General features: G+C 36.9%; 1 protein-coding gene across 1 annotated transcript in view; it reads left to right on the forward strand.

The window, feature by feature from the left end:
• Positions 1-17,314, forward strand: part of LOC150094618 (protein eyes shut homolog) — a 190,900-nt gene that overhangs the window by 20,615 nt on the left and 152,971 nt on the right. The window contains exon 2 of the mRNA XM_090411607.1: positions 9,702-9,971. Within this exon, the coding sequence (XP_090267733.1) occupies positions 9,702-9,971 (270 nt within the window). The remainder of the gene's footprint in view (positions 1-9,701; positions 9,972-17,314) is intronic.

The following is a 17,314-nucleotide window of genomic DNA, read 5'->3' on the forward strand; positions in this document are numbered from 1 at the left end:
TTTTACTCTTACAGAATACAGAGACAAATGTAAGAAAGCTAAACAGTGTGTAAAACTAGCTAAACAAAAGTCATGGGAGGACTTTGGCAAGAATATAGAAAATAAATATCAAGAAGGTGGCAAAATATTCTGGATGTTGTTGAAGAAGCTTAGGAATGGAGGAAAGAGTGCTGTAAAAGGAGTTAGAGATGATAAAGGTGACATGAAAACAGGAGAAAAAGATATCCTTGAAGTATGGAGTAATTACTTTGAAAAACTGCTAAATGAAACAAGCAGTGATGACAGCACAGTGATAAAAAAACACTGACCAGGCATGTAGTCAGGAATACATATCCATACTTGAAGTAGAAAAAGCCATCAAAGGCTTGAAATGTGGAAAGGCAGCAGGAGTAGATGATATTCGACCAGAAATGCTGAAGTATGGTGGTATAAAATTCTTACAGTGGCTGCACTGCATAGTTCAGAAAGCCTGGACAGAGGGACGAATTCCCGATGATTGGAGTAGAGCTCTCATATATAAAAAGTACCCATATATAAAAAGGGAAATAAAACTGAATGTGAGAATTACAGAGGTATTTCCCTACTGAGTGTTCCTGTTAATATTTATGCAAGTATACTTGAGAAACGGTTGAGAAGAATTGTGGAAGAAAAGCTTGGTGAAGAACAAGCTGGATTCAGGCCAAATAGAGGCTGTCAGGATCAGATCTTCACTTTACGACAAATAGTCGAGAAAGCATGGGAATACAACAAAGATCTGTATTTAAGTTTTGTCGATTTGGAAAAGGCATATGACAAGGTGCCAAGAGAGAAGCTATTCAATACGCTGCAGTTATATGGTGTCAATGGGGCATTATATCAAGCAATACTTAGTCTTTATTTGAGTTGTAAGTCAGCAGTTAGAATTCAAGGAAGTACAGGAAGATGGTTTAATGTTAAACTGGTGTGAGACAAGGATGTACATTATCCCTCTGTTATTCATTATCTATATGGATCACATTATGAAGGAATGTGGTATTAAATCTGATATCAAAATTGGAGATGTTAATGTCAGCTCTTTGCTTTATGCGGATGATGTTATACTTCTAAATAAATCTGCTACAAGTCTGCAAGATTCTCTGACTAAATTGAATAGCTGTTGTAATAGATATGGTATGAAGGTCAGCAATAAAAAGACAAAGACAATGAAAATAGGCAGAATCATTGAAAATGTCAACTGTGTTGTGAATGGAGAACCTGTGGAACAAGTAAAACATTTCAGCTACTTAGGCACGATTTTTAGTGAAGATGGTAAATTAAATATAGAAATAGACAACAGAATCAGCAAAGCTGGTATGGTGGGAAGTCAATTGAATAAATTCATATGGAATAAGAAAGAAATTAGTCGGAACACTAAATTAGCTGTATACAAGACAGTGTTCAAACCAGTTTTAACTTATGGATCTGAGAGCTGGGTCAGAAGTAAAACACTTGACCAAAGACTAGAGACCGCAGATATGAGAGTCCTGAGAAAGATTAGAGGCGTGAACAGATGGCATCAATGGCAATATCATATTAAAAATGAGGATATTAGGAAAGAACTTGACATTGTCAGCATCCAGGAATGTGTTAGCAGAGCTAATCTCAGGTGGTATGGTCACTTAAATAGAATGGGAGAGGAAAGATTAGCAAAACAAGTGTTCTCTACCAGGTTGGCAGGAAAACGACCCAGAGGAAGACCAAGATATAGGTGGATTGATACGGTACAAAGTGCCTTAGACGATAGAAATATAAGATCTGATAATGTTGGAGTCTTGACAAGTAAAAGACTGATTTGGAGGAAAATTGTAGATAGGAAGTTAGTAATGATGTAACTTTTTCATGTAGTACTGTCATATCCTGTACACTCCTTGAGGGTACATGGCAGGAATTTGATGATGATGATTTAAGAGGGGACCCTGTAACCCCTAGAGAGCGCATCCCCTGGGTGACGGATAGGGGAGCCCACCATGTGTGTGTGTGTATATGTGTATATATATATATATAAGGTGGGGTGGTCCGAATATACTGAATGAGGACTTGTGGACCAACAGGGCCATAAGGGGCAATCATCTTGATTGTAAGGGAAGTGGCACTCCCATGGACCCCTAGCTGGATCTATCCTCTCCTTCTTCTACTTTGAGGAAGATCCACTTACTTTAATCTTTCCTATAAGGCCTTATCAGCCAACTCTTCTTATTTTTTGACCCTTATGCTATTAGAGTACTCGAGGGCCATGGGGTCTTTTCATTTCTGGCCTTACAACTATGTCCTCTCTATAAACCTTACTATATTTCTTCTATAATCTACTCTTTCCCCTTCAATATACCATATTCCTCCTATGGGTTTAAATTCGGAAGAAGGCTAGTTCAAAAGCCTTAAGGTAGCAGCCCTACCACTGAACTATTCCATCATCAGGCTAGTCCCCTGACATGGAGAACATAATCCTACTTGTAAGCTGACAGAAAATTTTTTTTGTAAGTATATTTTTGTTTCTCTGACAGCCCATCAAAACTTACTTTCTGGATGTCCCTCGTACATACTTAGGTCATCTCATTGAACTAAACTGTGGACTCCAAAAGGAAATAAATAGAAGAGTTCAACTTGCCTGGAGTGCATTCAGAAAATTGAAAAGCATTTTTCAAAACAGTGATGTCCCACTCTGTTTAAAAAGAAAGACATTTAACCAACATATACTTCCAGTCATCACATATGGTTGTGAAACTTGGTCTCTAACTGATAAATAAACTAGCAACAACTCAAAGAAAAATGGAGACGTTAATGCTAGGCATCACATTAAAAGATAAGAAGTGAAACACCAGGATAAGAAGCCAGACTCATAATACTGACATCATTCTTCACCACAAGTGACTAAAATGGAATTGGGCCAGACATCTATCCAGAAGAGAAGATGAGCAATGGACCACCATACTAATGAACTGGATTCCAAAAGAAGGGAAACGAGGCTGAGGACATCCTAAAAGAAGGTGGAGTGATGAATTTTGTTGGGAAAAATTGATCAACCATTGCCAAGAACAGAGAAAGATGGAAGGAACTGGAGGACTTCGCCCAGCAGTGGGCAGAAAATGGCTGAAAAGAAGAAGAATTAATATTCAGTCTGTGTTGTAATTTCCTTAAAAAATACTGATAAGAAGTTGCTATAGTTCTGAGAGACTATTTTTAGAATCAGCATCAACTATGAAGCACTCCGCCAACCACAGCAAGTACAGCTGCATTAATTTGCCAAAGAGCTTGAATTTATTCTAAGACCACATTTAGCCTGATGTCTTTGAAATAACCTCATTTTTATCCAACTCCTAGAGGGAGTCTTGTTAGAGTATTAATTCGAACAGTTTCAGTTAAAATATGAATTTGCTTCTAGCTACCTAATTAAGTATTTATCACATTTATAATTTGTGCTTTGAAGATGCTTGTTGGAAATCCCATGAAATATTAATAAGTTCAATAAATAAATTATTTTCCTCTGGTATTGTTTATACTGTGAGATGCTATTATGAGATCTTCAACCTCTCCTCCTAAGGAGCATTCCATATACCTGCCACCATCTTGGTCACTCTCTATGAATCCTTACTGATTTTGGCTTGCACTACTAATTTTCACTTGCACTTTGATTCTGTGTTCCTTACCATATTGATTACCTTTCTAGAATTTTGTATTCTCATGTGTTTGCTTACTTTCTCTTTTAGATTCTCTACATAAACTTTTTTTTTTTTCAATTCCTGGTTAATGATGTTCCTCATCCATTTAATTCCTACTTGATTTGTTTTCCTCCTGACTCTAGGTATGCAGTGCACTACTACTTCGTTCAAATAGTGCTTTACATTTACGTGCACTACGGAATCCAACCCCTGAAGGTTTTTCTGTTATTGCTTTGCTCCCCCACCATTCTCAAAGCAGTGTCGTGACATAAGAATTACAGCTCTGAAAATTCCACATGTTTACTCATCTCCCAGGTTAAAACCACATGATCACTCTTAATAATTGGTGGCAAGTGATCACCTTGGTTATAGAAAATCCTCTGATGGAATTTCTAGATCCAACACTTAAACCTTTGGTACCTTCCTTCACATCCTTTTACAGGTAATTATTCTTAGTCAGTTTCAATGATGCCCTTGGTTGGAAAGACCTGAGTTCAAACCATCAAAGTTGTGAAGAACCTTTACCAGGACTTTTCAACTAAAGGTGAGTTAGCCAGTCCCACATGGAGGTGGCAGAGTTTTTTCTTCCTGGAAACTCAGGGTTTTGCCTGCTTTGCCTGCAAAGCAGGCAAACCAGCCATTAGAGCACACGCAATAAACATACATAATACACCATCCTCACTCTTCAGTTGCTTCAGCCATAAATCTAAATAAACCAAACAGGTGACTATTCCTTAGTATCAGTATAAATTTTATTTCCTTCCATCTGTGTGTGTGCTTTCTCCCTTTCAGTCCATGTTTCCATAGGTGTAGTTCTCCATAATAATTATTCACCCTTCATTCGTTGAGCTTATTTGCTAGTGCATACCATCAACATCATCCTTTGCATCGCTGACAGCATAAACTGGCTATATATTTTTGCCTGTTGGTGTCTGACTTCAGGACTTAAATGTACTGCTTTCTCGGTGACATCCTGCTGAACTGCTACTCTTTTTTTGGCTGTAATTCATCTCCTATTCTGTTTTCCCTGAAATTAATGTAACTTCACATTCTTTCCCACTGACAATATCATCTTTTGGCAGCCATATCTCACTAATTCCAATAAAATTTGGCCAAGAGAACTAGCAGTGCCCAAAACTACTCCCCTTTAATCAAAATACTTATGGCTTTTTCAGCAGCTTCATTTAAAAAAATGGCTTAGAAATTGGTTAATATCAATGTACATTTAAGCTAAAATTTTTGAAATTCTGCTTCATTGAGCTCAAGTAAAAATCTTATCTCTTGTACAATGCATTCTTAATGATTTCATATTTAAAAGAGAACAAACTGATATTTAATATTCAATAAAGTAAGTTTTAAATATATTATTATATAGGTTGGGAATATATTATTATATTAGTTAGGAGGATAAATAAAGTAGGGGTGAAATGGATGAATCATGGAATTATACATGAGCTTCTGAAAAAGAGGATATTATGGAGGTGGTATAAAGAACAGAGCATCCCACAGCAGCGTGAGGAGTATAAGGTGCAAGCTAGGAAGGAGATGAGTGTAGTGAGAAAGGAGAAATTGGCATATGAATGGATATTGGCTGAAGTAGTAAAGCAAAACTCTAGAGAGAAAATTCTACAGTTATGTCAGTAGTAGAAGAAAGGGTGAATAAGGAAACCGACTTTTGTTTCTGTAAATGGCTAGATAGGAGTATATAACAGTTCACATCTGCTGAAGATGTGGTGAAAATGTTATAAATATTTCATTAGTGTAACAAAAAGAAAAAATAGTACCACTACATGAGTAAGAATTCAAGTGAGTAGCTTCCAGTTATATTAGGATTAGTACTGAAACTGTTCGAGAGATAGAGTACAAAACTGGGTTGATGAGAATGGAAATCTTTCAAGAGAAAAGCATGGGTTTGTTATGTATAGGTCATGCTTTAGTAATTTGGTTATATTTTATAATAGGATGACTAGTGTACCGGACATGCTTATTACAGTGATTTATCTGGAGATTTTGAAAAAGCCTTTGATGGATGGGGAGGGATAGTTATTTGGCTTGTTTACAGGGATGGTCGACTGACAGAAGCCAGTGAATTGTATAGAGTGCAGTGTCCCAAAAAAGGAAAATGACAAGTTGAGTAACATAGGTCCTTTTCTGAGACCGCTGTTGTTTAATTTATATATCAATGATATAGTTCAGGGTATGAGAGGAAATATTATTATTATTATTATTATTATTCCGGGCAACTCCAAGGAGTTGACAGACTCATCGAAGGAGGTCTTAACATCATGTCAAGAATAACTATTTGACATTCACACAGTATCTGTCATACCTCGCCTTGAACTCATTCACGGTCATAGCACCCACAACAGACTCTGGCAGCTTATTCCACTCATTTATGACTCTCCAAGTAAAAAACCTACCTTTTTACCCCTGCTAACCACATTCTTGCCCAGCTTCCATGTATGACCACTAGTCCTCCCACCACCAGCCTTATTCTCAAAAATATCTTCTGGATTAATCTTATAGAAACCCTTCAGTAATTTGAATATCTCAATCATATCACCCCTTTTCCGCATATCGACCAATATTTGCAACCCACAGATCTTCAACCTGTTCTCATAAGGTTCATTCCAGAGACCTGCTACCATCTTGGTCACTCATCTCTGGATCCTCTCCACCTCCTCCCCATCAAGAAGAAACCCTGGTGCCCATATCTGGTCACAGTAGTCTAGATTGGGTCCTATCAAGGCTCGATACAGAGGAACAATAACTTGTTTGTCTCTGCTTGTTAAAGTATTTTTCAGAAGCCAAGTGATTTGATGAACTGATTTAGCCACGTTTGCAATGTGCCCCCTAAACTTCAATTCCCTATCCAACAACACTCCCAAATCCCTGGCCTCATCAATCTCCTGGAGTATATGGTTCCACCAATGTGATATACTGCTGCTAATCTTTTCACCCCGAAATGCATAACCTTACACTTTGCCACATTAAATTGACATCCATTTTCCTTAGCCCAGTCCTCCAAACCATCCACATTATCTTGCAAACTTTTGACATCCTGTGCACTCACTATTGCTCTACCCAACTTTGCATCATCAGCAAACAAGTGAACACTTCCTCTCAGATCCTTTCCTATATCGTTAATGAACAAATTGAAAAGTAGTGGTCCAAGAACAGAGCCCTGTGGCACACCACTAGTGACAAGCCGTCTTTTGGATTCAACTCCTGAATAAACCACTCTCTGGTATCTCTCCAACCACCCTCCTATCCATCTCACCAACCCTATATCCATACCCATCTGCTCCAGTTTACTAATTAGAGTTCCATGTGGTATCCTGTCAAAGGCCTTGGCAAGATACAGTAGAATCACTGTAAATCCATTACCCTTATCCAGTTCAGCTGTCACTGTGTTATAAAACATCTCTCCAACCACCCTCCTATCCATCTCACCAACCCTATATCCATACCCATCTGCTCCAGTTTACTAATTAGAGTTCCATGTGGTATCCTGTCAAAGGCCTTGGCAAGATACAGTAGAATCACTGTAAATCCATTACCCTTATCCAGTTCAGCTGTCACTGTGTTATAAAACATGAGCAAGTTACTGAGGCATGATCTACCCTTCACAAAACCATGTTGTCCCCCATACAATATCTCATTTTCATCTATCCAATCCTGTATTCTTTTCTTGACTAATTTCTCCAAGATCTTGACAATGATTCCTGATATGCTAATCGGTCGGTAATTTACAACAGCAGTCTTGGAACCTCCTTTATGCAGTGGAACTATTTTCCTCTCCTTCCACCCTCTCGGGACTAACCCAGACCCGAGACTCAAATTAAACAACATGGTCAAGAGCACTGATGATTTTTTAGCCGCTTCACGCAAGACCCATGCTGGTATACCATCCAATCCCACAGATGTATTGACATTGAGGTTATGCAATAGACTACTCACCTCCACTTCATTCACCACAATTCCCGTATAATCTATTGGTTCATTCATTTCTGCAATGTCACCACCTGGATGATATATTCTTGCAAAGTGCTCATTCAGTAACTCAACTATATCAACTGATTCAGTTACCTCCCTACCATCAGCATTTTTTAAAATCATTCTGCCATATACATTTTTTCTTTTACTTGCAACATATCGAAAAAACTGTTTAGGATTCTCTTTAGCCTGCATGGCCAATATTCTTTTGTAATCCTTTTTTGCTTTTCTTACCACACTCGTTACCCTTCTGGCCTGCGCTTTATACCGTTCATGTGCCTGCCGGTCACCTTTCTCCTTAAATTCCCTCCATAGTTGTTTCTTTTTTTGTAGCTCAAGATTAATGGTGTTATTCATCCATTTAACCCCTACTTGATTTATTATTCGGACTCTAGGTATACAGTCAGCCATTGCTGCATGCAAACACTTCTTAACTGCCTCCCATGCACTATCAACTTCTAGCCCTTGCAGTTGTACATGCCATGGCACTGAACCAATCAAACTCCTAAGCTTGTCATACTTACCAGCCTGATAATTCCACATGTACCCTGTCTTAATTGGAAATTCCACACCTTTAGCCACCTCCCAAGTCAAGACCCTATGATCACTCTCACCAATTGGTGGCAATGTGGTCATATTTGTTACAGCCAAATCCTCAGATGCAATTACTAGGTCAAGCAATCTCTGACCCCTAGTATTTTCCATTACATGCTGTCGCAGATAGTTATCCCTTAATAACCGCATAAAATCCAATTCCTTCCTCCCGTGTGTCCTCTCCTCACTCCAATCAATGCGACCATAGTTGAAATCTCCCATAATAATTACCCTCCTTCCACTCATTTCTTCTATTTGCTTATGCATACTATCTCCACCATCTTTTCCATCACCTGGTCTATAGCAGCATCCAATTGTATATTTTGTTCTGCTAGCCACAATCTCACACCAAATGGCCTCAAATGTACTATTCAGTTGTTTGCTGATGATGATAATAATTAGGAACAGTGTTGTCAGCAAGTTGTGCTGCTTTGATGTGATATTGTTACAAGAACATTTGAATAGGTTGGTGCTTTGGGCTGAAAAATGGGGATGTCACTTCATTGTTACTAAGTGTAAAGTTATGCAGTTTGGACAGAGAACATGGAATGAGATTTATCATAATGGGTCAACTTTGCTACAAGTGGTGAAGAAGGCAAAGGACCTGGGGATCTTGGTGAATCACAAAAATTGTAAGGGTTACCCATAAAATTACTGTTATAATGTTAAGAATGTTGAAATGTACAGATAAGGAGGTGATGGTTCCACTGCATAAGGTGCTAACTAATTGAGCCTCATTTGGACTTCTGTGCACTGATATGGTCACCTGACTGTATTGGCATATATATATATAAGAAAATATTGTAGAGTGTGCAGATAAAAAACTAAGATTGCCTGAGTAATCATGAATATTGAGTATGAAGACAGTGAGAGAGAATGTGGTCTTAAAAGCTGGGTGGATATGAGGAAGGGTGATATTGGGACACATAAGTTGGTGGGAGAAGACTATCACATCTTTGGAATGTAGGACATGAAGACAGATCTCCTCCTCCTTGTAAATAGGAGAGGAGAGAGGATATGACTGAATGTATAAGTTGGTCAGGTGTGATTATGAGGATAATGTGGAAGAAATTTTTCATGGGGAAGGTTGGGTAGAATGAGAGGCCATCCTTGAAAACTGTGTAAGGAGCAGGTTCTTTGTATGGAGTGTGATTAATGAGTGGAATGTATTGCCTGACATTGTAGTGAACGTGGACATATTGAATGAGTTTAAAATGCAGTTTGATAAGCTTTGTAACACTGTACACCTCTTGCAGTGAGTCTTAACTCCATGAGGTCTGGTATTTATAAAAATAATAGTAATAATAAGTTCAGAGAAGTTTCACTTAGTATAACGGAATCTAACAGTTGTTACTTTCTTTTTTTTTTAAATGACTAGTATCCTGTCAAAAATGCATTTGAATTATTTTTTTGCTTACTGAAAACAATTTTTTTTAGGTCAAAATGTTAGTGATTTGCATTTTGATGGTGTAAGTTCTTTTATCTCCTTTCCTCCTCGAAACATCCAGAAAAAAATGGATATCAAGATACGATTTAAACCTCAGTCACCTGAAGGAATCTTATTTTATGGTGCACAACACTTTAATGAATTCAGTGGAGATTTTGTATCTGTGTCACTTCATTATGGCTACATGGAATTTCGATATAACTTAGGTACTGGACCAGGATCTACACTTGTACTTAGAAGTTTGAGAGAAATAGTATTAGGTAAGTTCATGTTAAAGAGGATAAGCTTAAAGAGAATCCTAAAACTTTGAAAGTATGGTATATTTTTATAAAAAATATAATTATAAAGTTTATTCAGATTAAGCTATTTGATAAAATTGTTTATTTAAATCTCTAATCTTTTGTATTCAACAATCAACAACAACCATGGATTCAATGCCTGTAGGTGTCTGATGCCATCTTGATAAGATTCTTTCACTGCATTCTATTTTGCATAAGATGACTCAGTTTGTGTACAGAGTTTCCACACCTTTTGACGATGTCATCGCCCCCATTCTCTGTTTGGTCTTCCTCTTTTGTTCTTTCCTTCAATCATTCCAAACAGCAACATGTTTAATTTTCTTTCATCGTTCATTCTACATATATGGCCAAATAGACGTACTTTCCTTTTAATTATTATCTGTATTAGGGTTTTTTTCTTTTGGTTGTATTCGTCTATAGATTTCCTCATTGTTCACTTTCTGGATCCAACTTATCCTCAACATCTTTCTATAGCACTTCCTCTCGAAGTGCTATAGAAAGATGTTGAGGCCACTATCCTCCTTTCAGATTCTCTCAGGAGTACCCAGGCCTCACATCCATAGAGCATGCTGCTGAAGATACAGGTTTCCACAATGCACAGTTTAGTGTGCATCTTTAGAGCTCGGCTCTTCCATATTTTGTCCATGGCTTTTAAGATAGCTGTTGCTCTGGCTATTATAATTTTTACCTCTTTTTTTGGGTCCAAGATATGTGAAGTGTTCCACATTTTCCAGTTGAAATTCTTCAATGGTAACTTTGTTCAGTAACTCCTGCTGTCCAAATATCATTGTTTTAAAAAAACTAAAACTTCTTCTATACACAGAAGGAAAATTTACCTTTAGTCCATATCTTTTTCCTTCTGTGTATAGTATTTGCGATGTCCTTTCCAGCCTTGCTGCATCTTCTTCAATAAGGACAATGTCATCTGCGAAGCAAAGGTAGTTTATTCTCATTCCATTTATTAAAATGCCTCCACCTTCTTTGATCTTATCTAGTGTCATTCCCAGATATGTGATGAAGATGGTTGGTGATATTGGGTCTCCTTGTCTTGTGCCTTGACTAGTAGCAAACCAATCTCCAGTCACACCTGCTATCCTGACTGTTGCTTGTGGACAATAAATTGCTCTTTCAACAGGTGGATCAATTTATTGTCCACACCATACGTTTCCAAGACTGCCCATGTTATATTTTGGTCAATATTATTAAATGCTTTTTGGAAGTCCATGAAACAACAGTATATCTTTTTGTTCTTTCTTCGAGCTTTCTCTGCTATTAGTCTTAGTGTGAGTATTTGTTGCACTGTACTTCGATCTTTTCGAAATCTGGCTTGCTCATCAGGAAGATGTACCTCCATATGACCTATAAGTATTTTCATCAGCACTTTGCCAGACCCATTAGTGCAATAGTTCTATAATTGGTGCATTCTAAAGCACTTTCTTATGAAGAACAACCAAGACCGATTATTTATTACATCACTTTATTATGTTCAGATTAAATTAATTAAATAGGTATTACATATTAAGCTAAAAGCACAATAAAGAAATAAAATCCGATAAGTTTCGTAAGTCGTTTGACTTACATCTTCAGTTGTAAAAGGTAACAAAGTTAAAACAACAACAAAGAGAAATTAATAATTCATACTATACAATTGTAGCTGTCTGCTGTTTATAAAATTAAAAAACCAGAATGCAGATTCAAAGCAGTGCTAAGTTTAAACAATGCTGGATGATGCATTGCTTTTTTTTTGATAGTCTTGGGTTCATAACCATTTTTTTTGAGGATCTGTGTTAAATATTCCAATTCTTCATTTCTCTGTTTTTCTGTGCTGGAAATATTATAAGCTCTGTCCCTCATTATTTTTTTTTTTTTTTTTTGACTGATTTTTTGCGAAGGGTGGTGGTGGTGTGAGGCCTCATTAAGAAATCTAACTGTGTTGGTGGGTTTTCTATATATTGAGAAAGAAAGTTTATCATCTTTTTCATTGACTTCTAATAGGATGTCAAAAAATGAAGTTTTCTAAGCTAAGCATAAATAGGTTAGCTTACTAATACTTTTTTCATGTATCAAGACAAATTTTTATTTATGCAATGTTTATAAAGATCTACGATGTCCGGAGGAAAGAGGTCTTCAAGGAGATTCACAGTTTTTTGTTTCTTGGAACATTTGTAAATAGGCTGATAACATCCAAACTTGCTAAGATGTCTGAAGGTCCAATGTAAATATCTTTTACCTTCTCAATAAAATGTATACTGTTCTTGATGAAAGAATATGTTTTTCCTGTGTGAGGTAAAATCATGTTAGTGAGATGTTTTGCTAAATTAGAGGTCGAAGAGTCTCTTCCATTCACTATCGGTCTTAAGGGAATACCTATCTCATGTATTTTTGGTACACCATAAATTCTTGGAACTAATGAGTGTTTTGATTGTAGAGTTCTTTTAAGTTCTTCAGTCCAATTAGGCATCTTTTTAATTAGATCATTGGTTTTATTGTGAGCACACCATGTAGGATCGCTGTCTAAAGGTCTATAGGTATTAGAATCTTCAAGAAGAGTTTTCATTTTATTGTTATAATCTTTAGAGTTCAAAACTACTGTTGCATTCCCTTTATCTGCTTTGATTATAACGATATTTTTGTCTGATTTTAATTCTTTGAGGGATGTGTATTCTGTGTAAGGAAGGTTCCTTTGAGGTAATTTGTTTGTTTAGTAATTTAGCCATCTTGTCTGTAACATTCTTGATATATAGAAGCATGATAGCGTTTTTGAAATCTTGTTTCTGTGGGATGCTTGTAGGAGGTGTGTGGAGGATTTTTTTGATAGTCTTGGGTTCATAACCATTTTTTTTTTTGAGGATCTGTGTTAAATCTCCTTGAAGACCTCTTTCCTCCGGACATCGTAGATCTTTATAAACATTGTATAAATAATACTTTTTTCATGCATCAAGACAAATTTTGGGAACAAAAAGGATTGGCTATGGGCTCTTTCCTCTCTCAGGCTTTAGCTAACCTATTTAGCTTAGAAAACTTCCTTTTTTGACATCCTATTAGAAGTCAATGAAAAAGATAATAAACTTTCTTTCTCAATAAATAGAAAACCCACCAACACAGGAAGATTTTTTAATGCAGCCTCACACCACCACCCTTTGCAAAAAATCAGTCTAATAAAAACCCTGATGGACAGAGCTTATATTTCCAGCACAGAAAAACAGAGAAATGGAGAATTAGAATATTTAACACAGATCCTCAAAAAAAAAAATGGTTATGAACCCAAGACTATCAAAAAAATCCTCCACACACCTCCTACAAGCATCCCACAGAAACAAGATTTCAAAAACGCTATCATGCTTCTATATATCAAGAATGTTACAGACAAGATGGCTAAATTACTAAACAAACATAACATCAAAGTAGCCTTTCTGCCGCTGGAAAAAATTTCAAGATTTCTATATACCCGAAACCTCCACATCATCCTTTAAAAAAACCAGGCGTTTATAAAATTCATTGTTCTTGAGGCATCTGCTACGTAGGCCAGACAGGAAGATCTGGGGAAATACGTATGAAAGACCACCAAAAGGATGTACAAAACAGAAGAGAACACAAATCAGGTCTAGCTTTCCACACCACTTCCACCGGCCACAATGTACTCTGGCAGAAAACAAACATGTCTTATATAGAAAAAAACTGTTACATAAGGAAATTTAAAGAAGCTGCAAACATGCTTAGAATTCCAACACAATGCAATGAAAACCAAAGCTTAATTCTACACCAAGTTTGGTCAGCTTTGATAAAAAAAATATACCTCGTCAGACCTCGGACATTATGATCGTGAACAACAGAACGTGGCATCATCCAGCATTGTTTGAAACTTAGCACTGCTTTGAATCTGCATTCTGATTTTTTAATTTTATAAACAGTCAGAAGGCTACAACTGTATAATATGAACTATTAATTTCTCTTTGTTGTTGTTTTAACTTTCAGTTACCTTTTACTCCTGAAGATGTAAGTCAAACAACTTACGAAACTTGTCGGGTTTTATTTCTTTATTGTGCTTTTAGCTTAATATAAAAGAAATGTGGTTCAATTACCGGAATATGCCTTGTGAACTTCTAAACCATGAAAACCTCCACTTACAAAGGATATTACATGTTGTAAGACACCTTGTAACTGTTATTCAAATTAATAACATTTTTATTAAACTGTAACTTAAAATCACATTGAGTGTGTGATAATCCTAGAATATTAATATTCTTTAAATACATGTAACAGAAAAAAAAAATTCCTCTCTAATTAAATCTGACAAATAAACACAAACCATGCACACTGAAGTTTACAGGGATCTTGTGCAAACCTAACTAACTTACTCCGATCAGGCTATTTTCAAACAGATGGTCTGACTTTCTTGGACTCATTGCAGAAGGTCTATATGCTCTCTCATGCAAAGAGATAATCAAACTGAGCCTTAAACCCATTCATGGTTCTGCACTCACCACACTTTCAGACAATGCATTCCACTCACTCGTCACTCTCCATGCAAAGAACCTACTTCTCATTCTCCTGCTCACACCATCTTATACAGTTTCCAAGGATGGCCACTATTTCTACCCTTACCTCCCTCTACTTTACGAAAAAATCTCCTACACATTAATCTAGTAAAACCCTCACCAACTTTTATGTCATCACAATCATATCTCCCTCTTCTTCTTCACAAGACTGCAAGTTGCATTCCCTCAGTCTCTCCTCATATCTGACATTCCACAAATTTGGCACTGACTTAGCAAACCTTCTCTGGATCCTCTCCTCCAATATTTCCCCATCCCTCTGAAAAATCAGACCATATCTGCACACAGTAGTCCAAATCTGGCTTTATAATGAAAGCTTTATACAAGATAACTGCAACCTTTTTGCTTCTGCATGTCAATGTCCTCCTCATTAGTGCCATAATCTGTTGTGATGATCTTACAATTTTAGCAGTGTGACTCTTAAATTTCAAGTCTGTCTACCATCACTTCTAGATCTATCATTTCTTCCATCTCCTTCAAAAATTTCTCCATTAATTGTATACTCTGCATCCTAACTATGCCTACCATTGCACTTTAACCTTACACTTTACAACATTAATTTGCCTACTCACATAGTCTATTCAAATCTTTCTGCAAGGCCACAACATCTGATGTACTTCTCATGGTTCTTCCAAACTTTCCATCATTGGCAAACAGCTACACATCTCTGGTAAAGCCAATCCCAGTGTCATTAACATACAAGTTAAACAATAATGATCCTAAAACACATCTCTGTGACACTCCACTAGGGACCTTCCTCCTTTGAAATACCACTCCATTCACAGCCTGCTGATATATGACAGCCAATCAGCTATCCCACTCACCAGTATGTTATTTAATCCCATCTGTTTCAATTTAGCTACCAGCTTGTCATGTGGCAGTCTATCAAAGACCTTTGAAAAATTCAAGTACACCGTTGTATATTATCTCCTTTAGTGAGTGAATTTGTCACCTTGTAATATGTAAGCAAATTGCTAAAACATGATGTACCTTAACAAATCCATGCTGACCATCATAAAGATTATTGCTATTATCATACCATTTCTGAATCCTAATTCTCACAACTTCTTTAATACCTTAACAACAACAGCAGACACATAGGTTGTCATATATTTTGTAGCGTCGCTCTCATCCCCGTTTTGTGAAGTGGAACAGTTTTTCCCAGCTTTCATTCTTTGGAGCCTTGCAGTGTTGCAAGACTCATGTTAAATAGGTGTGCTAAAGGTGCTATTAATTCTATACAGCATTCTCCCAAGACACGTAGCAATATATTGTCAAAACATCCTATTACATTGTTAACATGAGGTTTACCTAATTCCTCATATACTTCCTGCTCATTCACTATCAGTCCCTCCTCCACAATACCCTCTGGAATCCAGCTTCTCGTGATGTTGCCTTCACAAGGATGAAAATACTCTCATAAACTGATCATTGAATATTTCAATTATATCCTCTGCATTGGTTACCAATCTGCCAGTGTCATCAGTTAGCATCATCCTCCAATAGTTATTTTTTCTTTATTTGCCACATATCAAAAGAGCTCACTAGGATTTTTTTTAGCTTGATTCACTAATTTCTTCTCATATTGCACTTTTGCTGTCTCTACCAACTGAGTCACCTTCCTAGCCTGCTCTCTGTCTGCTTAATGCAATTGATCATTACCAACATCCATCTTGTGTTGCCTCCACAGTGCCTTCTTCTTCCAAATTTCAAGTTTAATCTTTTCATTCATCTATTTTACTCCTACCTTGTTTAGCCTTTTCACCTTTGGAATGCACTCAGACATTGCTGCTGTTAAATAACTCTTGATCAGTGGTCATGCAGCCTATGTCTCCTCTTTCCACAATAACATGAAAAGAGGAGCTCCCAGTTGTCTCCTAAGCTTTGCATAATCAAAATTTCAAGCCTTGTAGTTCCAGATATATCCCTTCTTTAAAGAAGTTCTCATGTGACAGGCTAGAACCCAGGTGATAACTTCATGGTCACTCTCACAAACTGGGAGAAGATTAGACACTTACCATTTACAATCGCATCCTCTAGTGATATAACCAGATCTAAGGCTCTTAACCCCCATGTGTCCTCTGTTACATATTGACTATGATTATTGTCTCTTAAGAACTCAAGAAATTCATTCTCTTTATTCCCTGATGCTATATCGTAACTCCAATCAATATTGCCTTAATTGAAATCGCCCCTTGCTTGCTCACAAAGCCAAGTGCCTATACGCTTCTTTATCTCCATCCTCCACATTCTCTGCCCTGTAGCAACATCCCACCAAATGTCTCATTCTGACAACCTGAATTTTACACCATACTGCTTCAAAACTACAGTCCCATTTTTCCCATTCTATCTCAATGTTGTAAACCATACTTTGGCCATACGGAAAAATCAATTGAACTTTGCATTGAGGAACATCAAAGTGACATGAATTATAAGAGAACATTATATGTTATCATAATTGCTGTTTGCTGTAGTTGGTGGATTGAGTGGTGGAGACAGAGAGTTGTGGAGTGAGTGCCCTCCCTCCCTCAATGAGTCTTATGACTCCTCGGAGGTGTCGCATAATAATAATAATAACTTCATCTAGTGTGAGGACAATGAATCTGGGAAATCAAAATATCAGTAAAAGATATATTAAGGTGAAAAATATATTAACCTTCAGGCCATATCTAATGTGCTGAATGTAAGCACATGGCTTTTTGGTATCCCACAACTGAACATTACTTCTTCATACATATTCACTGAGAT

Source organism: Typopeltis vanoorti, chromosome 21 (genome assembly GCF_054136105.1).
Source record: "Typopeltis vanoorti isolate ZY-2024b chromosome 21, IOZ_Tvanoo_1.0, whole genome shotgun sequence".
NCBI classification, from domain to species: Eukaryota; Metazoa; Arthropoda; class Arachnida; order Uropygi; family Thelyphonidae; genus Typopeltis; species Typopeltis vanoorti.